Below are 26,307 nucleotides of genomic sequence, written 5' to 3'. Positions count from 1 at the left end.
TCAAATGCAGAGAATAATTTCGCCACATCTAGTATGTGTGTGACAATCATTGGTACTTTAACTTTTTTAACTTAACTTAAAAATCATGGAGGGGTCTGAAATTTTCATGGTAGGTGCATGTCCACTGTATGAGAGATAACCTAAAAATAAAAATCCAGAAATCACAATCCATGATTTTTTTACAATTTATTCGTGTGATACAGCTGAAAATAAGTATTTGAACACCAACATTAATATTGGGTAGAGTAGCCTTTGTTTGCAATTATAGAGGTCAAACGTTTCCTGTAGTTCTTCACCAGGTTTGCACAGACTGCAGGAGGGATTTTCGCCCACTCCTTCACACAGATCTTCTCTAGATCAGGCAGGTTTTTGGGCTGTCGCTGAGTAATACAGACTTTCAGCTCCATCCAAAGATTCTCAATTGGATTTAGGTCTGGAGACTGGCTAGGCCACTCCAGAACCTTGATATGGTTCATACGAAGCCACTTTTTGGTTTTCCTGGCTGTGTGCTTTGGGTCATTGTCATGTTGGGAGATCCAGCCACGACACATCTTCAATGATCTGACTGAGGGAAGAAGGTTTTTGGCCAAAATCTCACAATACATGGCTGCAGTCATCCTCTCCTTAATACAGTACAGTTGTCCTGTCCCATGAGCAGAAAAACACTCCCAAAGCATGATGCTACCACCCCCATGCTTCAGAGTAGGGATGGTGTTCTTGGGATGGTACGCATCATTATTTTTCCTCCAAACACACATAGTGGAATTATGACCAAAAAGGTCAATTTTGGTCTCATTTGTCCACAAAACTGTCTCCCATGACTTCTCTGGATCATCCAAATGGTCATTGGCAAACTTAAGACGGGCCTTAACATGTGCTGGTTTAAGCAGGGGAACCTTACGTGCCATGCAGGATTTCAAACCATGACGTCTTAAGTGACCATGGAAACAGTGGTCCCAGCTCTTTTCAGGTCATTGACCAAGTCCTGCCGTGTAGTCCTGGGCTGATTCCTCACCTTTCGTAACATCATTGAGACCCCAGGAGGTGATATCTTGCATGGGGCTCCACTCCCATTGAGATTGACTGTCATGTTTAGCTTCTTCCATTTTCTAATGATTGCTCCAACAGTGGACCTTTTTTCACCAAACTGCTTGACAATTTTTCCGTAGCCCTTTCCATCCTTGTGGAGTTGTACAATTTTGTCTCTGGTGTCTTTGGACAACCCTTTGCTCTTAGCCCTGCTGAATGTTTGGGTCTTACTGATTGTATGGGGTGGACAGGTGTCTTTATGCAGTTAACGACCTCACACAGGTGCATCTGAATCAGGATCATACAGTGGAGTGGAGGAGGACTTTTAAAGGCGGACTAACAGGTCTTTGAGGGTCAGAATTCTAGCTGATAGACAGGTGTTCAAATACTTATTTTCAGCTGTATCACACAAATAAATTGTTAAAAAAATCACAGATTGTGATTTCTGGATTTTTCTCTTTAGGTTATCTCTCATACTTGCAAATCATTTTCAACCCATATTTAGTTGAATATGTTACAAAGACAACATATTTAATGTTCAAACTGATTAACAATTTTTTTTTTGCAAATAATCATTAACTTTAGAATTTGATGCCAGCAACACGTGACAAAGAAGTTGGGAAAAGTGGCAATAAATACTGATAAAGATGGGGAATATTCAACAAAAACTAATTTGGAACATCCCACTGGTGTGCAGGCTAATTGGGAACATTTGGGTGCCATGATTGGGTATAAAAACAGCTTCCCAAAAAATGCTCTGTCTTTCACAAGAAAGGATGGGGCGAGGTACACCCCTTTGTCCTTAACTGCGTGAGCAAATAGTCAAACAGTTTAAGAACAACATTTCTCAAAGTGCAATTGCAAGAAATTTAGGGATTTCAACATCTACGGTCCATAATATCATCAAAAGGTTCAGAGAATCTGAAGAAATCACTTCACGTAAGCGGCATGGCCAGAAACCAACATTTAATGACCGTGACCTTCGATCCCTCAGACGGCACTGTATCAAAAACCGACATCAATCTCTAAAGGACCTCACCACTTCAGAAAACCACTGTCACTAAATACAGTTTGTCGCCACATCTGTAAGTGCAAGTCAAAGCTCTACTTGGGGCGGCATGGCATAGTGGGTAGAGCGGCCGGCCAGAAACCTGAGTGTTGCAGGTTCGCTTCCCACCTATTGATATCCCCCAAAAAAATTGCTGCCGTTGTGTCCTTGGGCAGGACACTTCACCATTTGCCCCCGGTGCCGCTCACACTGGTGAATGAATGATGAATGAATGATAGGTGGTTGTCGGAGGGGCCGCAGGCACAAACTGGCAGCCACGTTTCCGTCAGTCTACCCCAGGGGGCAGCTGTGGCTATGATGTAGCTTACCACCACCAGGTGTGAATGAATGTTGAGTCCCACTTCTCTGTGAGCGCTTTGAATGTTTAGAAAAGCACAATATAAATTTAAGTTATTTATTATGCAAAGCGAAAGCCATTTATCAACGACATCCAGAAACACAGCCTTCTTCTCTGGGCCCGAGATCATCTAAAATGGACTCATGCAAAGTGGAAAAGTGTTCTGTGGTCTGACGAGTCCACATTTCAAATTATTTTTGGAAACTGTCCTCCTGAACAAAGAGGAAAAGAACCATCCGGATTGTTATAGGCGCAAAGTTGAAAAGCCAGCATCTGTGATGGTATGGGGGTGCATTAGTGCCCAAGGCATGGGTAACTTACGCATCTGTGAAGGCACTATTAATGCTGAAAGGTACTTGCCGGTTTTGGAGCAACATATGTTGCCATCTAAGCAACGTTATCATGGACACCCCTGCTTATTTCAACAAGACAATGCCAAGCCACGTTTTACAACAGCGTGGCTTCATAGTAAAAGAGTGCGGGTACTAGAATGGCCTGCCTGTAGTCCAGACCTGTCTCCCATTGAAAACGTGTGGCGCATTATGAAGCCTAAAATACGACAACGGAGACCCCTTTCTTGTGAAAGACTGATCATTTTTGGGGAAGCTGTTTTTATACCCAATCATGGCACCCACCTGTTCCCAATTGGCCTGCACACCTGTGGGATGTTCCAAATAAGTGTTTGATGAGCATTCCTCAACTTTATCAGTATTTCTTGCCACCTTTCCCAACTTCTTTGACACGTGTTGCTGGCATCAAATTCTAAAGTTAATGATTATTTGCAAAAAAAAAAGTTTATCAGTTTGAACATCAAATATGTCGTCTTTGTAGCATATTCAAGTGAATATGGGTTGAAAATGATTTGCAAATCATTGTATTCCGTTTATATTTATATATAACACAATTTCCCAACTCATATGGAAATGGGGTTTGTATGTACATATATATATATATATATATATATATATATATATATATATATATATATATATAATTTATATATAGTGAGAGTAAAAAGGATTTGATCCCTTGCTGATTTTGTTGGTTTGCCCACTAATAAAGACATGATCTTTCTATACTTTTAATGGTAGATGTATTTAAACATGGTGAGATGGAATATCAAAAAGAAAATCCAGAAAATAACTTTAAGGAATATATTTTAATTGATTTGTATTTCATTGAGGGAAAAAAGTATTTTATCCCCTAGTGTGCATTAGGATTTCTGGCTTTCACAGAGCAGTTAGACACTCCCAATCAACTTGGAAATTGAAGACTGAATTGAAGACACCTGTTCTAACTAATCACCTGTATAAAAGACACCTGATCAGAGACTCAGACAGATTCCAAGCTCTCCAACATGGGTAAGACAAAATAACTCTCTCAGGACCTCAGAGACAGGATTGTTGATCTGCACAAATCTGGAATGGGCTACAAAAACATTAGCAAGATGCTGGGAATCAAAGTAACAACCATTGGTGCAACTGTTGGAACATTTAAAAAGTATAACATGACCATCAACAGACCTCGATCTGGTGCTCCACAGAAGATTTCACCTCGGGGGGTTGCAATGATCATGAGAACTGTGAGAAATCGTCCTGCAACCACTCAGCAGCAGTTAGTGAATGACAGCTTGGACCACAGTCACCAGGAAAACCGTTGGCAACACTTTGCGACGGAATGGGTTAAAATCCTGTAGTGCCCGAAAGGCACCCCTGTTTAAGAAGGCACATGTTGAGGCCCGCCTAAAGTATGCCTATGATCACCTCAAAGATGCGCAAAGTGATTGAGAGAAGGTTCTATGGTCAGACGAGACCAAAATTGAACTATTTGGCCTAAACTCTACACGTCGTGTGTGGAGAATGAAAAATGCTGCCTATAACCCAAAGAACACTGTGCTCATCATCAAGCATGGAGGGGGAAGTATTATGTTTTGGGGGTGATTCTCTGCCAAGGGCACAGGGCTACTACACCGCATCAGTGGGAAGATGGATGGAGCCATGTACTGTGCAGTCTTGAGGGACAACCTCCTCGTCTTCCAACATGACAACGATCCAAAGCATACAGCAAAGGCAACAAAGGAGTGGCTCAAAAAGAACCATATTAAGGTCATGGAGTGGCCCAGCCAGTCTCCGGATATCAATCCTATTGAAAATCTATGGAGGGAGCTGAAAGTCTGAGTTGCCAAGCGACAGCCCACCAACCTGAATGATCTCGAGAGGATCTGCAAAGAAGAGTGGGCCAAAATTCCCCCTGATATGTGTGCTAACCTTGTGGTTAACTACCACAAACGTCTGACCGCTGTGCTTGCAAACAAAGGCTTTGCCACCAAGTATTAACTGCTTTTGTCTAGAGGGATCAAATACTTATTTTCCTCAATGAAATACAAATTAATTAAAATATATTCTTGAAAGTTATTTTCTGGATTTTTGTTTTGATATTCTGTCTCTCCATGTTAGACTACATCTCTCATTAAAAGTATAAAATGATCATGTCTTTATTAGTGGGCAAACCAACAAAATCAGCAAGGGATCAAATACTTTTTACTCTCACTGTATATATATATACTGTGTATATATATACATATATATATATTTATTTATTTATTTTTTAGGGCTGCAACTAACGATTAATTTGATAATCGATTAATCTGTCGATTATTACTTCAATTAATAATCTGATAAAAGAGACAAACTACATTTCTATCCATTCCAATACTTTATTTAAAAAAACAGCATACTGGCACCATGTCCTTGCGACTTGCCAAATGAAACAAGGCAAGAGTTACAAAAATGTTTTTTTTATAAAGTGCACCATTGTCATGCACAGTAGCAATAATTTTGCTTAGGGGGATTTCAAACCTGACTATTACCTATTCCAACCATTCTGCAATGTTGGATGCTGAATGTCTTTCCTCTAGTGGCATGGTCATAAGGCAGATTGACTTCATCTTCCATTTGGTCTCCAATGTAGTGGCATGTATTGCCAAGGTAGGCTTGCGTGGCTACACTTGTCCACACATCAGTAATGAGAGCAATTTTGCTCTTGGTGGCTTTTATGTCAGTTTACACTGCTTGGAATGTCTGTTCGTACTTCCTCTCCATCAGTTTCGTAAATTGGGTCCTCGAGGGAAGAGTGTAACTGGGGTTGAGGACGTGAATCATTTGTCTTAAATCCTTCATCCTCCACCATTGATAGTGGCCTCATGTTAGTTACCAACATATTCATTTAATTAATCATTTCTGGCGTAAAAGACAAATACGCCACCACTTTAAAAAACAGCTAAATGAAATAAATGGACATTGAGGTTGCAGCATACACCAATAATAACAGAAATTTAACTCATCAGATCAGAACTGGATCAAATATTGTACACGTTTCTGTTGTGAATAATAAAGGATTCACTTTAGGCTACCTCTGAATAATAGCATGAAATATTTCAGCACCTTCATAACGTTTACTTATACTAAAGCGCCACTCAAATTGAAATAGATCTATATATGGCTTTATTGGGCCCGGCTAGATCGATTCATTATGAAACCAACCTGAGATATTACTGTCCATTACGTTTTTTTCAAAATTGGAAAGCGTGCGTTTTCTCTCTTAAAACGGAGTCAAATGTGCCGAAGACTCATTATCAGCCCCGCGTTGCAACAAAGGGACAACGTAAACTTTACTCACAAAAAAAGAGCTGGCATGCTGGACTCATGAATGCCTGTTGCGACTCATAACAACACAGAAAAGGAAGTCGCCGTACTATCCAAAATGTTTTTAACACTCAGAAAGTTAATACACAACAGTTGCTGCAGCGCTTCCTTAAAAAAAATCTTCTCGTTAACAAAATATTAAAAACACACAATGACGGACACAACGGATCGATATACTTGGACTATGGACTTAAAAAGTTACATACCGTGAGTTCTCTTCATCCATGGCTGCCATATGTCTCCTCTTGCTCCCGAAGCAATGTTGTCCTTCTGTGCCATGTGAGGTCCAAGCTGCACTTTTTGCAGGAAACTGTCTTCTTTGAAGTCTTAAAAGTAAAGTGTTCCGACCATACTTTTCAACGCTCCCGGATTTTCCGGTAGACTCCCGAAATTCAGCGCCTCTCCCGAAAACCTCCCGGGACAAATTTTCTCCCAAAAATCTCCCGAAATTTAGGCGGAGCTGGAGGCCACGCCCCCTCCAGCTCCATGCGTACCTGAGTAAGGACAGCCTGTTTTCACGTCCGCTTTCCCACAATATAAACAGAGTGTCTGCCCAATGACGTTATAACTAGAATGATCGAGGGTGAGTTCTTGGTTTCTTATGTGGGTTTATTGTTAGGCAGTTTCATTAACATTCTCCCAGCGCGGTAACAACACACAACAACAGCAGTCACGTTTTCATCCATCGTAAAGCAGTTCGTCTGCCGTAAACTGCAATGTTGTGACACTCTTAAACAGGACAACACTGCCATCTACTTTACATGCATATGGTTAGAAAAATTGTGACCGAGAATAGAACAAGGATGGACAATTCAACCCTTAACTCAACAATGAGTAGATGAGTGTTAAGTGTGTGTGTATGTGTAAATAAATGAACACTGAAGTTGAAGTATTTCTTATATACAGAATATATATGTATATATATGCTGTGTATATATATAATTATAATAATATAAAGTATTTCATATATATGAAATACTTGACTTGGTGAATTGTAGCTGTAAGTATACTCCTCCCCTCTTAACCACGGCCCGCCCTAACCACCCCCCACCCCCCACACCTTCCAAAATCGGAGGTCTCAAGGTTGGCAAGTATGGTTCAGACACTTTTGACAACTTAGGTCGTACACTTTTCTTCATTGAAGCAATAACCTCAAAATGTTTCTCTGGTGAACTATCCGCACTGTTTCCCTCCGTAATTTTTTGAATGTTTCCAGGCAAAGGAGATGGCATGGTCACATGAACTGCACATGACACATGATTGGCTGGCTTACTGCCACCTTGTGAGACGTAGCGGCAGCGCATGCGCATAGCATAGATCCAACGAATAGAAGACTAAATTAATCGCAAACTATTTTTATAATCAATTTAATCAATTAGTTGTTGCAGCTCTATATATTATATACACACACACGTGTGTGTGTGTGTGTGTGTGTGTGTGTGTGTGTGTGTGTGTGTGTGTGTGTGTGTGTGTGTACTGCTAATATGTAGCATCATTTGAAAAGTCACCCACTAATAACTGTTTAATAAATACAGTTTTGGTCAATTGACTTAGTTGTGATTTCCTTCTCTGCATGAAAGTTTAAAATCAGCATATATTAATGCAGTATGAACAAGAATGTTTTAATGTAAACACATAGAATCATCATACTGCTGTGATTATGTGTATCAAGTGTTAATTCAAATCTAAGGCAAAATATCGAGATATATATATAGTGTATCGCGATAGGCCCTAAAAATATCGAGATATTAAAAAAAGGCCAAATCGCCCAGCCCTAGATTACCGCAACAACCTGTATGTCACTCAAAAACTCAGATTATAACCATTGAAATTATTTCCATAGTTCAAGATATACAGTAGGTTAAAAACGGTACTGCACATTCAATTTCGATGTAAAAGGTTAAAACCGTAATTTGGAAACGTCCAACGGGCTAGATTGAAAATCTCAACGGACTTTTATCATGCCCAGGTCTGCTGTCTTTGCTGCCGCTTCTCAAGACCCGTGTCACGTGACTGCAAACTAAACACCTCATTGGCTTCACGGTGGCAGAGGGGTTAGTGCGTCTGCCTCACAATACGAAGTTCCTGCAGTCCTGGGTTCAAATCCAGGCTCGGGATCTTTCTGTGTGGAGTTTGCATGTTCTCCCCGTGAATGCGTGGGTTCCCTCCTGGTACTCCGGCTTCCTCCCACTTCCAAAGACATGCACCTGGGGATAGGTTGATTGGCAACACTAAATTGGCCCTAGTGTGTGAATGTGAGTGTGAATGTTGTCTGTCTATCTGTGTTGGCCCTGCGATGAGGTGGCGACTCGTCCAGGGTGTACCCTGCCTTCCGCCCGATTGTAGCTGAGATAGGCGCCAGCGCCCCCCGCGACCCCGAAAGGGAATAAGCGGTAGAAAATGGATGGATGGATGGATGGATGGATGGCTGATTCTGAGACATTATCTATTGCTCAGGTCTTAATTTACCGGAAGCGGGGCTTGAGTTTCGAAGATTTCTGCACTGAATTTTAAAAACACTGTTTTTTAACAAACTTAATTTTTAAAAGGCGCATTTTGCTCCTAATTGTTTATTAAATGAAATTATCAGCATCATTTTATTCAGTTCACAAAATTCGAAGGCAAAAATGCAGTTAGGTGAATTCAGTGTCAAAAAAAGATGTGGTAATAAAAACAAACTTAACCAAAATTCACTGGAGATACAGTACGATACATTGTATGTATTTTAAGATTATGTATTTTCTACAAAATTGGATAGTTAATAGTTTTACAAGAAACATATTTGTTGCTGGGGGATAGGTTGATTGGCAACACTAAATTGGCCTTAGTGTGTGAATGTGAGTGTGAATGTTGTCTGTCTATCTGTGTTGGCCCTGCGATGAGGTGGCTACTTGTCCAGGGTGTACCCTGCCTTCCGCCCGAATGCACCAGAGATAGGCTCCAGTACCCCCGCGACCCCAAAAAGGTACACGTGGTAAAAAATGGATGGATGGATGGATGGATGGATATTCGTTGCTGTGGGACTAATACATTCATAAAAACGCATTTAGATGTATAGGGGTATAATTAATTACATTTTACATGGTTTATTCTCCTAACTTGGTTAGCGTGGCTGCAGGAAGCGTCACTGACCGTTTGTGGTGATAACAACCCGTGAGTGATTCAGTAAAAAGATTCTTTAATGACCCGCACATCACTAAATCCAACACATTGTCATACAAATCACAGCGATACATTACTTAGTGAATGTGCAAACAGATTGAAAAAATTTACAGTGCTGTTTTTATATGTTGCATACATAATTTTTGCAGATATTTGAAGTGTATCACAGTTGGGATGCACAGTTGTGGCTCTGTTAAAGTTGTTGCAGAATCTTTAGAAATTGTGGACAACCAAACCTTTTGAGCGTATTTTCCTGAGCATTTGACCAAGATGGCGTTAAACCTAACAACTAGCATAACGCCGTTATGACAGTTGACTCCACAATTATGCTAACCTATTTTTGCCTCATTTTCGGTGCCTTTAAGTTAAAAATATTACTATTTAGTAATCATAATAAAATATTACTATTATTTTATTTGTGAATGATTACGCTAACCGTAAAAGTTTTACTCCGGTTTTATCAAATTGTTATATTCCTGGCTAATTATTATACACTCCATGCTGCAAAAATAAATTCTCGTAATATTCTTTCAAAACCGATTCCCAAGATACATTTTCATGATCACAATTTAATTTTTTTGTCTTTGGGCCAGCTTTGATCAGCTTTGGTAATTTCTGAATACTTTTTGTCCTTAGATGTAATTAAGGGAGTTTTTGGTTAATAATAATAATGATAATACGTAGAGTTTGTAGTGGCTTTAAATAATATATTCAATTATATTTTAGCTGTAATGTTGCATGTACAACTATTTTGTCACTATTTGTATGTTTCTCTTCAAACGCCCCTTTTCAACTTACATTGACTAGTGATGTATCAATGTTAATATTTTCTGTGTATTGAATTTTGCATGATCACTGTATAATGATGTTATTGTTGGCAAAATATTGACTTAGTATTTGACTATAAATTACTTGCGGTTCCCACTCATACTGTGTGCTGGATTACCATCTTTTCTCAAAATTATTTACAATACTCTCTTTTCAACAGTTCATGTGCAGTTTTTATTTAAATTTAGCTTCGGATGTCTTGCAACCATTACTATAGTTACTACCTACCGTCAGAATTCTTTGCGCTCATGTGTATCTTTACTTACAAATGGTGACACAAAAACCTACTCCTGCAGGCTGGCCAGTTTGACTGTTGCACTTTCATGCCACCTTTTGGCTGCTTGTAGAACTTAAATTATGATGGACTATTTTTAGTCACTCACATTGTAGTAGTTGTAGTAGTCGAAAGAAATGTTTTTCTTGCATTCTCAATTTGTAATCTTGCATACAAATTTATAACTATACTTCCAACATTGTGGTAACATCTGAGGGACTGTCCCAGTATGACTGCGCCCAAAGAGAGCAAAGAGCTCATGGTTGGTGACTTTGTCGAGAAGCTTGTTATAGAAATCACAAGAAATAAGAAATAAACAAGTTGTTCCCACATGTTTTAATTGCGACTAAAATTTTGAATTTGAAGTTTAGTAATGCCCCAACATTGTTTCACTAATCAGCATTCCACATCACAGCCCATCCTTTAAATGTTTTTTAAGTACCACATAGCGGCTACGGCCCAACTTAGTTCCTGGTGGAACTTGATTTATGCAGGTAGTTTTTGGTATAAACGCAGGGCCTATTGTTACGTACCATGGCACATTGGAAAGTACCTGCCGTGGAAAAGGGCCCCTACTGGCTAGCGCTGCTCAACTCCCATTCAGAGGGCAGGTGTGGATGCAGGTTACAGCCTGGGCAGGGTCAAAGCTTTACCCAGCACATTTTAGTAGCTTTATTATACTGCTCAACCTGTACATTAAGCATGAATGGGAAATAATTCCACCTGAAAAGCTTCAAAAATTGGTCTCCTCAGTTCCCAAACGTTTATTGAGTGTTGTTAAAAGGAAAAGCCAAGTAACACAGTGGTAAAAATGTCCCTGTGTCAACTTTTTTTCAAAGTGTTGCTGCCATTAAATTCTAAGGTTATGATTATTTGCACCAAAAAAAATTAAGTTTCTCAGTTCGAACATTTAATATTTTGTCTTTGCAGTGTATTCAATTGAATATAAGTTGAAAAGGATTTGCAAATAATTGTGTTCTGTTTTTTTTACGATTTGCACAACGTGCCAACTTCACTGGTTTTGGGTTTTGTATAACAAGAATACATCCGGTTACATTATCTTACCATTAGTGATTTAACAGAACATAATATATTCCTTAAATTACTATATTTTTTACAATTACTAACTATATTGAATTTAAAAAAACGCAACAGTCGGAGGAATTTGTTTAAAGTTCAGGCTTGTCACGCACCACGTTATGTCAACTCATACAAGCAAGGCAGCGTGTGAGCACACATACAAAAGTAGTTCTAGAGAAGCAATGAACAATTTAGATTCATGTTTTTGTTGTGATAGAATATATATTTAATGATAGCTAACCTTAGCTATCCAATTTTTAGCAAATCACACAAAAAAGGTCATTATGTCCTAAAAGCCGTAAGAGGGTGAGATATAATGCTTAAAACCCTTTGGAAAAGTAATATCTTCTAGGCATATTCGCTTAAAGGTTCTAAAGAGCCCCTTAATGTGGTCCATTAACAGTTGACAACTTAACATACATGGCGTTTTAAATGAGAATGGCCTTATGAATCTACTACTACAAACAAGGTGACTTAGACGGCACAAGCAAGTTAAAAGGAACACAGTTAAATATAAGAAAATAACGCTAAGCTACTGATGTATAGTGGTGTATTATATTTTTGCATTGAACTCCCAACCAGTAGGTTTTGTGGGCCCTCAAAAATTTTAATATTGTGTCACAAGATTTTGAATACTTTGAATGCAGAAATGATCAAAGCAAAGGCCAGAATGTTCTGCTTTTGTTTGGTATGGTAGATGAAATGATCTGCCTCGTCAGCTTTTTTTTGTTTTGTTTTTAATAACTTGTATTTTAAGTTTTGTATGCTGTTCTTAGATGTTGCTTATAACATATTTCTCCTTTTTTCAGTTCTACAAGCATGTTGTCCAAAGTGTGGAGAAGTTCATACAAAAGGTGAGTTTGTTGACTTTATGTCACATCCGGCTATCAATTGATGGAAACTAACTCACATTAATGTGAAGAAAATGAGGAGAGTATTTAACTAAATGCCTCAAAGTAAATGAGATATGACATACACATATAACTTTAACATTATAGTGTAAAATATTACAATGCATCCCATTACCATAGTGTATAAGAAACACCAATGGAAGCTTCTTGTTCTTGCCTTTATAGTGCAAGCCAGAATACAAAGTCCCTGGCCTGTATGTCATCGACTCAATTGTGAGACAGTCACGACACCAGTTTGGCACAGAAAAGGATGTTTTTGCTCCACGCTTCAGCAAGAATATCATCCCTACATTCCAGCACCTCTACCGTTGCCCTTCAGATGACAAGGTCTGACTGTTTTCATGTAGTTCCTCTTTGACTTGACTTGATTTGAAAGTACAACACTAGCTGTTCTAAATGAATCAATATTTGCAGTGGTTGTATTTATTAACACTTTTGCTTATCTAAATGTTCATGTATTTCTAGAGTAAGATAGTGCGTGTTTTAAACCTGTGGCAAAAGAATGCTGTCTTCAAGAGTGATATCATCCAGCCGTTGTTGGACATGGCCGCAGGGATTCCTCCTCCAAGCCTTACTCCCATCATGCCCAGCAGCGGTGCCCCCGTCAATAACACCACACCTGGTCAGTCAAGAGATTGTGTTGTGTGGTAGTCTCATATTGTGAGATATTTGTTCTACCCTGTTATAAGGGTGGTCCATGCTTATGTTGACTCTATGTGTTTCTCTTTTTGTATTGAGGCACTCCAGCTACTCCGGCAACCCCAGCCAACATAGTCCAGGGACTTCCAGACTGGGCTTCACAGATAACCAACACAGACACAGTGGCAGCTGTTGCGCAGATCTTACAAAGTCCTCAAGGGCAACAGGTAAAACAGAAAACTAAGCTGTCTCATCATTTTGTTGATGCTTTCTTTTAATAATGACAGCAGCACTGTTGAGGTATACGAGTATTTTCTGTTCAAGAGGAACTGCACTTTTTTTGGAATTTTGCCTATCGTTCACAATTCCATGACGAAAGATGTATTTTTTTTAATGCATTCTAACTAGTAAATAAAAGTCTGCTTACAGCGGAGCCAATGAGAGGTCCTCAATTCCGCCCATGAAACTAAATAAAAAAAACGTCCAAAAATCGGCAACAATGCTCCATTTTAATTTTGTGACCCGAATATTTACCATGTATTAGTGATATTGTTATTTTAAACGCTAACACGGACAAACTATAACGGCGCCGTGATTACAGGCTTGTGTGCTAATGTTGACATGAGTGACTGATCAGCTGCTTCCTAGTTTCCTTTCTTGTCAAACTTTATTTTAGATCATAAATCATGCCCCTCACCTGGATAGTAGAAGCACAAGTACCTATTCTGATGTGTTGGTACACTTTGACAGCCAATTTAGACCCGGAATGGCAAGAATGGCCCGAAAAGACGCCTGGTTCCACCCCACTTTTCTTTGTGAGGATTATGAGTCATTTTTCATCTAAATGGGAATATATAAACATCCTAGCAGTCGGTATCCTAATGACAGCAGACTTTGTACATTAATTTATGTTTTACTATGTTTGTTGTCTCTCAAAGCCGGCACTGAGTAATCAGTGATGTTAGGGGAAAAAAAGCGAATGTCTGGGTCCGTTTTTGAAATAAATGCGCCGTGTATGCTTAAAATGAGCATAATACGTAAATATTAAATGTTATTATAAATATACCTGTGACTACATTATTACATATATATTTACGTCATGTATATAAAATGTTAATGGACGTGTTTAGATGTTTTTAAAGGCAGAAGAAAGCGGCTTTTACGGGCTCCATTGTCAGCGGAATTTTGATTGCAGTTATTTTATTTAGAATGCAAAGACAAATACAACCGTTGTCATGTATTTCATAATGATTGTGAATGATATGTAAAATTCCCCTCAAAAAGTGCTGTTCACCTTTAAACGCTTCCAAGTATCCCCTGATGCCGCAATTGTGTGAATTTCTGTCACTAGCTTCAACAGCTTGTACAGAGTCTGCAAATGCAGCAGCAAAAGCCCCAACCATCGCTGCTACAGGCCTTGGATGCTGGTCTGGTTGTACAGCTGCAAGCTCTGACTGCTCAACTCACTGCAGCTGCTACTGCCAACAGCCTAAACCCCCTTGAACAGAGGGTCTCTTCTTTTAACAAGGTACTACTATCTCATTAACTGTACATTTCTTACTCCACTTCACTTATTGCGCCTATTATTTAAAGACCGTTGTGCTTTTTTTTAAGAAACTTTTGGGGCAGTTTGACTTTGGAAATGATTCTGAACGCAGTGAAGAGTCTAAGAAGGAAACATCCTCCTCTCAACTGTGAGTTTGTTGTGTTTTATCTTGGTAAACTGTTCCCACGATCTTAAAGCTGACAATTTGTGCAAGATTTGGATGTATGTGATTTAAGTTGTGGACTACTTGCAGGCCTATGGTGTCAGAGCCCATCAACAGCTCACTGTTCCACCAGCTTGCAGAGCAACTGCAGCAACAGAACCTGGAGCAGTTCCAGAAGCAGCTGTTTGAGCACCAGCAAAAGGTAGGTACATTTCCTCAAATATAGAGGCTCCTGTAGAAACTCACTTTCTGACTAGCAAATATTATCCACTTGTAATGATAAAACTGACCCAGACAAATATACCACATCTGTATTGTAACAGGCTATGAGCATAGAAGCCCAGGATAGTATCTTTGGTCAAGAGAACTCTGGTGCAACTGCTCAGGGTAGCAGTCAGCCACAGCTTTCTGAGTCGGACAACAAGATGGATGAGTCCATGGACAACCAGCAACAGGTGTGTCTGCCCTTGTAATGATTCATGCACTAATTTAATTTTATGGACTAGGACTAAACATAGTTTTTTTTACATGTACAGGGATTGATGGCCCGTTAAAGGCCTACTGAAATGAGATTTGCTTATTTAAACAGGGATAGCAGGTCCATTCTATGTGTCACACTTGATCATTTCGCGATATTGCCAAATTTTTGCTGAAAGGATTTAGTAGAGAACATCCACGATAAAGTTCGCAACTGTCGGAGTTAAGAGAAAAGCCCTGCCTCTACCGAAAGTCGCAGACGATGATGTCACATGTTGATGGCTCCTCACATATTCACATTGTTTTTAATGGGAGCCTCCAACAAAAAGTGCTATTCGGACAGAGAAAACGACAATTTCCCCATTAATTTGAGCGAGGATGAAAGATTTGTGTTTGAGGATATTGATAGCGACGGACTAGGAAAAAAAAAAAGAGTTAAAAAAAACGCAAATGCATCGGGACGGATTCCGATGTTTTTAAACACATTTACTAGGATAATTCTAGGAAATCCCTTATATTTCTATTGTGTTGCTAGTGTTTTAGTGAGTTTAATATTAGTCGGAAGGGTGTGTCCACGGGTGTCTTGACGCAAATGTCTCAGGGAAGTCGACGGCAGCTTCATGGACGGCCCAAGCTCAGCTTTTTTCCGGTAAAAAGCGACTTTTTAACCACAATTTTCTCACCGAAACCTGCTGATTGACATTCGATAGGATTCATGTTCGCATAGGAAATTTTCACCTCCAGGAATTTTAAACAAGGAATCACCGTGTGTTTGTGTGGCTAAAGGCTAAAGCTTCCCAATTCCATCTGTCTACTGTAACTTCTCCAATATTAATTGAACAAATTGCAAAAGATTCAGCAACACAGATCTCCAAAATACTGTGTAATTATGCTGTTAAAGCAGACGACATTTAGCTGTGTGTGTGCGTAGCCCTCATACTTCTTAAAAACCCGTGACGTCTTGCTTACACGTCATCATTACAGGTTGTTTTCAAGACAAAACTCCCGGGAAATTTAAAATTGTAATCAAGTAAACAAAAAAGGCCGTATTGGCATGTGTTGCAATGTTAATATTTCATCATTGATATATAAACTATCAGACTGCGTGGTGGGTAGTAGTGAGTTTCAGTAGGCCTTTAAATACATTTTAGTCAGCTCCAAAGTAGTAGGCCTTATCGAAACAAAAAAAGTAATGAGGTCCCTTGAATAGCAGTTTTCTAAATGTTTTGAATTGATACTGTAGGACATGGAACTGGATGAGGGCCCAGATGGAATGGAAGAGAATAACTTTGAGGGAGAAGAGAAAAAAAACTCTGGGACACGCTCCAGGACACGCTCTCGCTCCAGGTCAGTCATCACTTGTTCTTCAATATCTAAACTACGGTTTGACATTTTCCCTACACATTATACTAATTGTTTCAAGAAACATAGGCACCTATTTCATAAATAACACCAACTAAAGGTATGTGAAAACCCTTCACAAAGCTTTGTGGTTCTGTCCCTACAGGTCTCCTAAAAGGCGAAGGTCCAGGTCCCGCTCTGGCTCTCGGAAGCGTAAACACCGGAAGCGGTCGCGCTCACGCTCCAGAGATCGTAAGAGGAAGACGTCGCGGTCATACTCAAGTGAAAGACGTGCCCGAGAGCGCGAGAAGGAGCGTCAGAAGAAAGGATTGCCTCCTATACGATCCAAAACTCTGAGCGGTAATCAGACGTCAACCATGTTATTTTCTTAATTATCTCAGCTGTGTTTTAAATTTATATTAATTGTTTCTCTCTACCCTAATCTAGTATGCAGCACAACTCTGTGGGTCGGGCAGGTGGACAAAAAGGCTACTCAGCAAGACCTCACAAACTTGTTTGAAGAGTTTGGCCAAATAGAGTCCATAAATGTAAGAAGTGCAGTATGATGTCATCAGTCATGTGACTTATTATCCCATTACCGTTTTAATCTGTTAAAGAATGATATTCTTTTAGCGTGTTTTTCGATTATTATACATGCATGTACTGCATATAGGTCATGTCATAATATTTGTAAATGTGTCCTTCACAGATGATTCCTCCAAGAGGCTGTGCTTACATCTGTATGGTCCATAGACAGGACGCCTTCCGTGCACGCCAGAAGCTCAGCACAGGTTCTGTCAAGATTGGCTCAAAAGTAATCAAGGTGCATTTTGCCCTTATTCTTAAATTTGATTGAATGCAATGCCATCTCCTTCCCCACTCTCCTTGCAGTGTCTTGTAATTGAATTTTCTATTGACCTAGCAGTGTACTGGCTTTCTGCTGTACATTGGTGCCCATTATAAATGCTGCACTTGTAGGGCACTTTTTTCTCAGACCAACAGTGATGTATTTTTAATGCAGATTGCTTGGGCCTTAAACAAGGGAGTGAGACAAGAGTACAAGCAATTTTGGGATGTGGACCTTGGAGTCACCTACATTCCTTGGGAGAAAGTTAAAGTAGATGACTTGGATGGCTTTGCTGAAGGAGGGATTATTGATCAGGAGACCGTCAATGAAGGTGAAAGTCTTTTTGTCACTTGGCAAAAACAATTTATGGACTCAATTCTATCCAAACACATGTCAAGGTAAACCTCCCTCAGTTATTATGTTTTTTCAATTGTTTTTTCCTGTTTATTCAGAGTGGGACACAGCTAAGCCTTCTGAATCAACAAAGGATGTTATGAGCCAAGCACTTAGCACTGAGACATCATCATCCAACAACCAGAGTGAAAGCTACAACCAGCAAGTGACCATGATGCCTGTGCAGGTAATAAAGAGGGTTTGTCTCATTAGTGAGGGTTGTTGCACGCTCTTAACCTACGTTGTGATTGAAAACCCAGTTGTCCGTTAAACAATTTAAATAATATATAATAGAATGTCTTCATTAATTTGTGATTTTTACAGTCTCTGTATGTCACAAGGGCACAAAAAACACTGTTCTTCACAGAATTTGGCTTGATTACAATAGTTTGCTCATGTTTTTACCCAAGCAATGTTTCCTGTTGTCTCTTACCTAGCTACCAGTGCCACAGGCGGTTTCTGCTGCAGTAGGCTTGGTTCCTCCTACCTTTCCTGTCACTATGAGCATACCCCCACCGGGATACGGGCCGCCACCACCATTCATAAGGCCGAGCTTCAATGCCTCACAACCACCTCCTGGTGAGTGTTTCTGTCATCTATACAAAAAGCATTTGTACAATACAGCTTAGCTTAACTTCAATTATTTTCTGTTGTATAGGATTTTTGCAGGCAGCACAAGCAGCAGCCATGGCCGCAGCACCAGCTTGTAAGTGTTACGTACATGCCCGAAGCTAGGCGAAATTGTATCAATATTTTTTTCAGTCTATCAGTGTATATCACAATATCAATGAAATCACAATTTTTGTAATGTTTAAAGGTCACATTGCTCGTGAGTGAGATGTGAAGACATCAGAATTTTATTTTTGCTTGAAATATGTATATCAACAACTTTTTCAGATAACAGGTTTCATGTACAGTATCTTACTGTATAATATTTACACACACTGGAAATATTAGTTTACAATGTTTATTTTGCTTACAGTTCTTAATTTTTGTATGTATATTATCATTAATAATGCTATTATTGTGTAAGTTAAATCCACACCGGTGGAAGACTAGAATGTCCCAACTGCCTGATTCACACTTACGTCCACGTAGCGCACTTACACAGACACAGTTCCAGATACACAAACAAAGCAACTTGCATTGTACAATTCGAACATTATCTCATGTTTATTTAACAAAAAAAACTAAACATTAATTTTCCTTTCTGTTCTTTTGAGTGTTTGTTTAATTTCCTCTATGCCTGGGTCGCCTTATGAAATGTACAGGCGATTAAAACAACATCGTCCCTTCATTAAGTGTGCGCTGATTTTAAATATGATATATACATTGTTTTACTTGTAATACATTGCAATATTGATGCACAGAAGATACATGTTTTGCAAAACACATCCATAAGTGACGGCACTTTTAAATATATCGTATAATAGAGTAAATGACGTTACACTAAAAAACAAACAGTCTATTTTCGGCTAGAAATGTCACAGTATGAAAATTTCTTACCCCTGTTATTGTTACCAAAATTATCACGGTTATCATTATTATCACGGTATTTTTAAATGTGCTCAAAATGTTCAAAAACTTCTTGTACTGAAATCTATTTAAAAAGACACAAACACCACATTCAAAATGTATGTACCTCAAGTAGAACATTCAATGTGCACAGGAAAGCAATGCAAGTATTATAAACAAAATAATCTGGCCGAAACAAAATGGTAACATAAATAAATACAAATAAATGTGAAAATTGTGCAAGATGGCAACCTATGGACATAAGATGTAGCTGCACTTTTTGCCTATATAGATAAATATATTGTTAATGTATGAGATATAGTCTTACATGTAGGGCTGCACGGTTATTGCCAAAATAATGATTATGATTATTTTAATCAATATTAAAATCACGTTTATTAATCAAAATTATTCATTATGTTAGGAATACTAGTGTTTGTGTGTGAACACGACACTCATGTAATTTGTAATGTCTAATAGAAAAGTTATAGATAAATCTTATCCATATATTTAAAGACATATATTTGTGTTTTTGTTCATTAATAGTATCAGCGTGTGAGCCTTTTAACATTGCATGATACCTTTATCTGTATTTTTACATTTTCATAGAGAGAGGTAGTTTGTTAAGATATGAACATTTACATGTACTAAAGTATGTACATGCTGTATCGGGACAGATCCTTTAAAGAATTTGAGCAGAAATTGGTCGTATAGGAAATAACTATACACCTTGAAACATTAACAAAAGGCTATGTCTCAGGAATGTTTTTTGAAGTAAAAACTTTGTGAAATTAAAATAAGTAATATAAAAAACACGTTGTTTACTTTTTGATACCAATATAAAACACGAAGAAGTTTGGCTCATGAGGATACGTCTAATAAACAAGCTTCTTTCTCCAACAACACCATGTGGTTCAGTGGAGCAGTTTGGCCAACAAAAATAAAACTCCCACAAAGAATCTTTGTACCTCACTAACAACACATCCTGTGTTTAATTAGATGAAATGAAAAACATTTTAGCTAGCATTGATGTTATTGGAACGCTGAAAAAGTTTGCAGTTAAAAGATTAGTGACCATTCTAGTAAACAAATGGCAAACTTTATTAAAAAATTTTTGGCAACATTCCCTACACATCACCTGCTGCCTTGTAACTCTGGACAAATGCGTTTGTCTCTAATACAGTCAACACCTGTCGTCATCTAATAACAGCAGTGTGCCCTTAAATGCACTCTTGAGATTCCACGGAAGTGACGCGAATGAAATGAAGTAAAACGAAGCAATCGGCTCCATTTATCCATTTACTCGGAGGGAACATCTCCATTTTTCTCCAGCCTAATAGCGCGAGTGCGCTGGTGCTGGTATGTTGTCTTAAAAAATGAAAATTTTTAGTAATGAAAAAATAAACAGTACCGGGTACTACTAACAGTCTGAAATGTTCATGCGGTTTGTCAAGATACCGTTTACCAATACATCACAATTCCACGCTATAAAAGATTAACTTCTGAAATGTTTTAAAGTTTAATATAAACATTCTACACTTTTTGTTGGGTATAATTTACCCCATCTCCACTATTTAAACCTGCAGAAGTGTCACATTTCACTCAGCCAAGTTTCTTGACAGAGTGAGATTGTTTAGCTACATATTATCTTTATAGTGTTGATGTTGTTGCAGTTGTCTTTAGCAGGCTAGTCTTGCGTCTTTTAGAACATGGACACATTAATACTATTGAAATTGTCTATTATTGTCAAAGAAATATTGTTTTACCTAACCTTAGTAATAAATATATTTTGGAGGTTACCTGAATGTATCTTTTACCGCCCACCCTCTTGTAGCCCTTGTGCAGGCCTCTGTGGCAACCAGCCAAGAACAAGTTAAGGAATCACCATTTGGCGCTATGATTCCAACAACCAGCTCTATCCCTGGCAACTTCATGTCCTCAAATATGCCAGGAGCCAGTATGTTCAGTGCTCTTGGAATCCAAAGTCAGCAAGACAAACTACAACATTCTGCTAAGATTTTGGACGGAACACCAGAGCTCACACTTCAAGGTAAAGTAATGCTAACAGATGATGTGATGTGAGGTTAGTCATTAAAAATGGAAGGTGACGCTAACACACTTTCTCTTTTGTAGGTATGCAGAATGTAGTTCGCGGTGGAATGGGTCTTCTAGGCATGCACCCAACAGCTTCCCTCGCTCACCCACTTCACCAACCGCCTGGAATGGCAGGACAAAGAATGCCTGGAATGCTTCCACTCGACGTGCGCCCCAACCTCCTTCAGCCTGGGCATGGTGCTCGCTTCCCTCTCCTCCTGCATCAGGGACCTGGCCAACAGCCCGGTGGCCTCCTTGATGGTTCCCTTCAAGCTCATGCCCACGTCAGGCCCCCTTTCTCTCAATTAGACCATTTTAACAGGCCGCATCACCAGGCCAATAATAATGTATCGAAGGCAGAAGAGTCCTCTTCAGGGGCTGATAAGGGCAAAGACCAGGACTACCGTTTCCCCCCTGTTGAAAAGCAGAGCACAGGTTTGCTGAGAACACCCCCACCAGAGCATCGAACACCACTAGGTGGTGGTGGTGGTGGAGGCGGAGGAACAGGAGGCGGAGGAGCAGGAGGAGGCGGAGGAGGTGGAGGAGGAGGGGGAGGAGGAGGAGGAGGGGGAGGAAGCAGGCCTGCATTGCTGCAAACTCCGGTGACTCAGCCTGCCAGAAACAGTCTGCTTGGACGTCTGCAGGCACTAGCCGGCTTCACCCCTGATAATCAATGGAATCAGTCTAGAGGGGACTTTGATGAACGAGATGGCATACGAGGTGGCCCTCAGGAGGATCGGCCCTCCCCGGGGCAGAACTTTCCGAACCGCTTTGACAACCGTCCTTCAAACACAGCTCAGAAAAATGCAGGCGGCCCACAGCCCTGGAACCGTAGTGGCGGTGCCGCAGGAAACTTTGAAAGTGACTTTGATGAACGAAGATCCCAATGGGACAGGCAGAGAGACCGAGACGAAAGAGAGTTTGACTTCAGGAGGGAAATGAACGGAAGCCGTCACAACCGTGAGCGCGGGCGAGACCATCCCAGAGAGCACGACCGCGATAAAGACAGAGAGCGTGGCAATTGGACACCCGTTCTCCCACTACCAACGCCTCTTCTTCCAACCCCGCCCATTAACCCTAACCTGGTCCTGAACCAAGGAAAGCTGCTTTCCCCACTCAGATTCAACACCTCGAGTCAATCTCGATTCCTAACCCCCCATCAGTCTCAACCCCAAACGAAACCGCCTCTGTTAGGTCATAATCAGCCGCTTGTCCCCATCCAGTCGCCAGAGCCAAGCAAGCTTAGCCAAGCAGCTGACGTTGAACCGCAGCACGATATCACCACTCTGCCCGAGACTCCTGAAGTTCAGTCACCACCCTCAGGCCAAGCACTACCTGAGAAGACTCGGACTCAGAGTCAAATGCCGGGCTCACCCACTGACACCCAGTCATCACCCCAGCCAGAGACCCCTCTATTTCCAGAATCACTACTCACGGAGCAGATCTGTTCCAAGTTGTCCACAGACAGCGACACTCCAGGCCAGGGCTCTCCTGTCGTCTTTACGCGCGCTGCCAGCCCCCCTGAAGAGACAAGGAACTCTCTGGAGGAGGAGCAGCAAAGTCTACGGGAGAAGAATGAGGACGTCTTACAAGAAAAAGCTCCCTCACCCCAAGCTGAGTGGGTCAGTGGCGATGAGATGGACAAAAGCATTGTGGTTGAGCCCACATTGGATGCTTCGCCTGAGCTCACCTCAGGGTCCTTCAATTGTCTGCTTCGTGAAAGTGAAGCCGAGCAGCAGCAGCAGCCAGCTGCCTCTCCTAAGGACATAGACATTGAACAGAGTGAGGCCATGGAGGAAGCTGCGAGTGAGCCAGTGCTAGACACTGACACAGACACTGAGGGGACATAATCATCACTCAGTAGGTAACAGATCATTTTGTAAAGTTGTCTCTTCTTCTCTGTACTCATGTCAGCAAAGCATCACCACCACCACACGGGACACTGACAACCAATAAGAAATGATGAAATCAGTGTACCTAAATAGAGCTCATGAGCTGACCTATCTATAGAACATTTTATGTGTTTCCTTTCCTTTTATAAGTTGGACTACCATCACGTATGATTTTATCAATCAAAGCTTGGTGAATTTGATCAAATTAACTACTAAATGTTTGAATTGTTTGAGGGGAAATGAGCTTTGACCTTCCTATGGAAGAGAGGAGGACATCATGGCTGTTCAACAACAAATCAAGTTTAGTCACACACCATACTTGAAAATGGCAGTTTCTCACTCACTCGTTTCCTCTCTAAATGCTGCTGCAATTTTTTTAGGAAATGCTTTTACGGTGCCCTGTGGTTTTTACACAAGTCTTAACCTGCACAAACAGCAATTCCATAATTGCCCTTTGAATCGGAGCTGTTTGAAATAAACCATGAACATGTATCCCCCAAATAAAATTATGTATTTGTTTCTAAGTACAGAGAAGCCAAGCAAACAGTAACATAGCAAAGGGGAATAATAGTAAGTCAATGAACAGAGGAATATGCTGGATATCGGGTGCATATTGTTTTAGTGTGAAATAAACATGCTTTGTCTCCTTTAAACACATGCTATAGGACTGCTTTCTGACCCAGGACCTGTGGAAACACTTCTTTACACACTCTTGACAGTCATTTCAGACAATTTGACATTCTTGGAACTCAAATTGCTTCTATACAAGCCATCCGCAGAGTTCTCTGGTGGATGGAAACCAGGGACGTGTAGTTCTTAATTATGGATGACATCAGCCTTTGTGTGTTTCCCTGAGCTTTTGCTTGGTGACTGTTGCAGATGATGGGATTGTGCCTTTCTGAACGGACTCTTTCATGATGATACCCAATGCTACTTTGCTACATACACCAGACTGTGCGCGCTTCTTAAACAAAACATACCTGCACAAAATTGCTGGCCTGCCATGAGTGTGTGTATTGAGGTAGCTGAACAGTTTGTCCAGCACTCAACTTAGAAGAGACACTATATACTCATTGTTGTAAGCATGCAGGCTTGTAGCCATGTTTGAACCCTCCTGTCGTGTTCATTTCATGCTTGTAGTGCTTTTCTGCTGAGGCATACCATTAGAGGCTATACTGTTCCACCACAGGAGATGTGATGTTAAATAAACGTTGAAGGTGCATCAGATATTCTAACATTTTTTTATTGTCCTCAATTTAGCTTTAGACTGAAAGTGCCAAACAAGACACAAAAAATAGCAACATTTTATTTTTATTCATAAATTACAAATCTGTTTCAATTCGGGGGTTGTCATAAATTTGATTAGATACTCCATAATATTTAAATTCAGGGGTTGGGTGTGATCAGTGGTCATTAGTATTTTAATAATATCTTAATTCGGGGTAGCGTGAGAAATTTAATCAGATTCTGCTCTAGTATTTTAATTCAGGGGGCAGTGATAAATATCAGGTTCTCAATAGTATTTAAAATCGGGGGGGGCATGATGAATTTGATCAGGTTCTCACTAGTGCTGTCGTTCTGGTGAATGTGATACATTTAATCGGGTTCAAATAGTATTTTAATATAGGGGTGTGTGATAAATTTGATCATGACCTCAATAGTATTTTAATTTTGGGGGGGGGGGTAAATATGATCAGGTTTTCAATAGTGTTTTAATTCAAGTGGTCATGACAAAATGACAAATCCGATCAGGTTCTCAATAGTGTTTTAATTTCGGGAGGCGTGATAAATTTGATCAGGTTGTCAATAATATTGTAATTTAGGGGGGCGTGATCAAGTTCTCACTAGTATTTTAATACAAGGGTTTGTGATAAATTTGATCAAGCTCCCAATAGTATTTTAATTTCAGGAGGTGTGATAAGTCTGATCAGGTTCTCAAAACTATTTTGAATCGAGGGGGTAATCAATTTGATCAGGTTGTCAATAGTAATTTAATTTAGGGGGCGTGATAAATTTGATGAGGTTCTCGATAGTATTTTGATTTAGGGGCTCCACCACCCTCCGCGATCCCAAAACGGACAAACGGTAGTAAATAGATGGATGGAGGGTGTTAAGAATTGAATCAAATTTTCATAGTATTTGAATTCAGGGTGGAGTGAGTAAGTTAAAAAAAATCCCATTTTCACAACTCAAAACTTATTTTGACCGTGGCCACCTTAATGACCTTGACTAGTGCAGCAGGAATGCTTATCACGAATTCACAAGAACCAAGGCCCAAGAGAAGAAGCAGCAGGGGTTTGGACTCACGAGACGGTGCATCACATTTTCTGTCATTATTAGTAGTCTCAAAGATGCACCATGTCCACAATTCTTCCATACCTTTGATTGCCCCTCTGAAACTAAAGGCCAAGTTAATTAGCAGTAAATTAGACATGACGGCCTTGCAGATTATAGTAAGTATTTCATAAGCCCTACATTAATATGGAAACAGTACACTTTAACAATATAGTCCTACTTTTAATGTTGATACATCAATCATCAAGCTGTCATTTTAAGGGATAGGGGCTCCTAAATGACTGCAAGTGTTGATAACAATTTGACAGCAATGTTGGTTATTCCTGCTGTGAGATTTAAGCTAATATGGGAAACTATTTCTGTAGGTGTTTTTGTACAAACTAGACCTTGATTAGTTCATCGTGTCAAAGTACAGAGTCTGACCGGTAGAGGGCAGCGTGGCGTCATTATAGCAACCATGCACGCCTCACACTGAGCTCTCTAGTACCAAGAAATGGCCTCTGCACATGTCAGTGTTTGCCCACTGCTTGCTCAAGAGCACTCCCAATACTCAGATCCTATCATTTGACCTCTGCACAACATTGCGGTCTAACAAAAATAGTGTGTAACATCAAAAAATAATTCCAATATGCCATCATGGAAAGTGATTTGATTGGTTCCTGACTCAAACTGGAACTTATTCAGACTATACAGGCAACATCTAAACCTCCT

At 39.9% G+C, this 26,307-nt stretch overlaps 2 protein-coding genes across 4 annotated transcripts in view; both read left to right on the top strand.

Moving 5' to 3' along the window:
- Positions 1 to 24,528, top strand: part of scaf8 (SR-related CTD-associated factor 8) — a 72,813-nt gene extending 48,285 nt beyond the window's left edge. For all 3 annotated transcript variants that reach the window (XM_061895548.1, XM_061895549.1, XM_061895550.1), the window contains 18 exons: positions 12,293 to 12,337; positions 12,560 to 12,721; positions 12,860 to 13,016; positions 13,133 to 13,260; positions 14,385 to 14,561; positions 14,648 to 14,727; positions 14,833 to 14,944; positions 15,066 to 15,197; positions 16,463 to 16,566; positions 16,727 to 16,920; positions 17,008 to 17,108; positions 17,270 to 17,383; positions 17,582 to 17,738; positions 17,860 to 17,987; positions 18,238 to 18,379; positions 18,459 to 18,506; positions 21,150 to 21,365; positions 21,449 to 24,528. In XM_061895548.1, the coding sequence (XP_061751532.1) occupies positions 12,293 to 12,337; positions 12,560 to 12,721; positions 12,860 to 13,016; positions 13,133 to 13,260; positions 14,385 to 14,561; positions 14,648 to 14,727; positions 14,833 to 14,944; positions 15,066 to 15,197; positions 16,463 to 16,566; positions 16,727 to 16,920; positions 17,008 to 17,108; positions 17,270 to 17,383; positions 17,582 to 17,738; positions 17,860 to 17,987; positions 18,238 to 18,379; positions 18,459 to 18,506; positions 21,150 to 21,365; positions 21,449 to 23,259 (4,008 nt within the window). In that variant the 3' untranslated portion in view covers positions 23,260 to 24,528. The remainder of the gene's footprint in view (positions 1 to 12,292; positions 12,338 to 12,559; positions 12,722 to 12,859; positions 13,017 to 13,132; positions 13,261 to 14,384; positions 14,562 to 14,647; positions 14,728 to 14,832; positions 14,945 to 15,065; positions 15,198 to 16,462; positions 16,567 to 16,726; positions 16,921 to 17,007; positions 17,109 to 17,269; positions 17,384 to 17,581; positions 17,739 to 17,859; positions 17,988 to 18,237; positions 18,380 to 18,458; positions 18,507 to 21,149; positions 21,366 to 21,448) is intronic.
- Positions 23,191 to 26,307, top strand: part of tiam2a (TIAM Rac1 associated GEF 2a) — a 262,182-nt gene continuing 259,065 nt past the window's right edge. The window contains exon 1 of the mRNA XM_061895546.1: positions 23,191 to 23,273. The gene's annotated coding sequence lies outside the window, so the exon portion shown is untranslated. The remainder of the gene's footprint in view (positions 23,274 to 26,307) is intronic.

The sequence above is a fragment of the Nerophis ophidion genome, linkage group LG03, assembly GCF_033978795.1.
Source record: "Nerophis ophidion isolate RoL-2023_Sa linkage group LG03, RoL_Noph_v1.0, whole genome shotgun sequence".
Lineage (NCBI taxonomy): Eukaryota > Metazoa > Chordata > Actinopteri > Syngnathiformes > Syngnathidae > Nerophis > Nerophis ophidion.
Note: the sequence above shows the minus strand (reverse complement) of the source record. Positions and strands in the feature narration are given on the sequence as shown.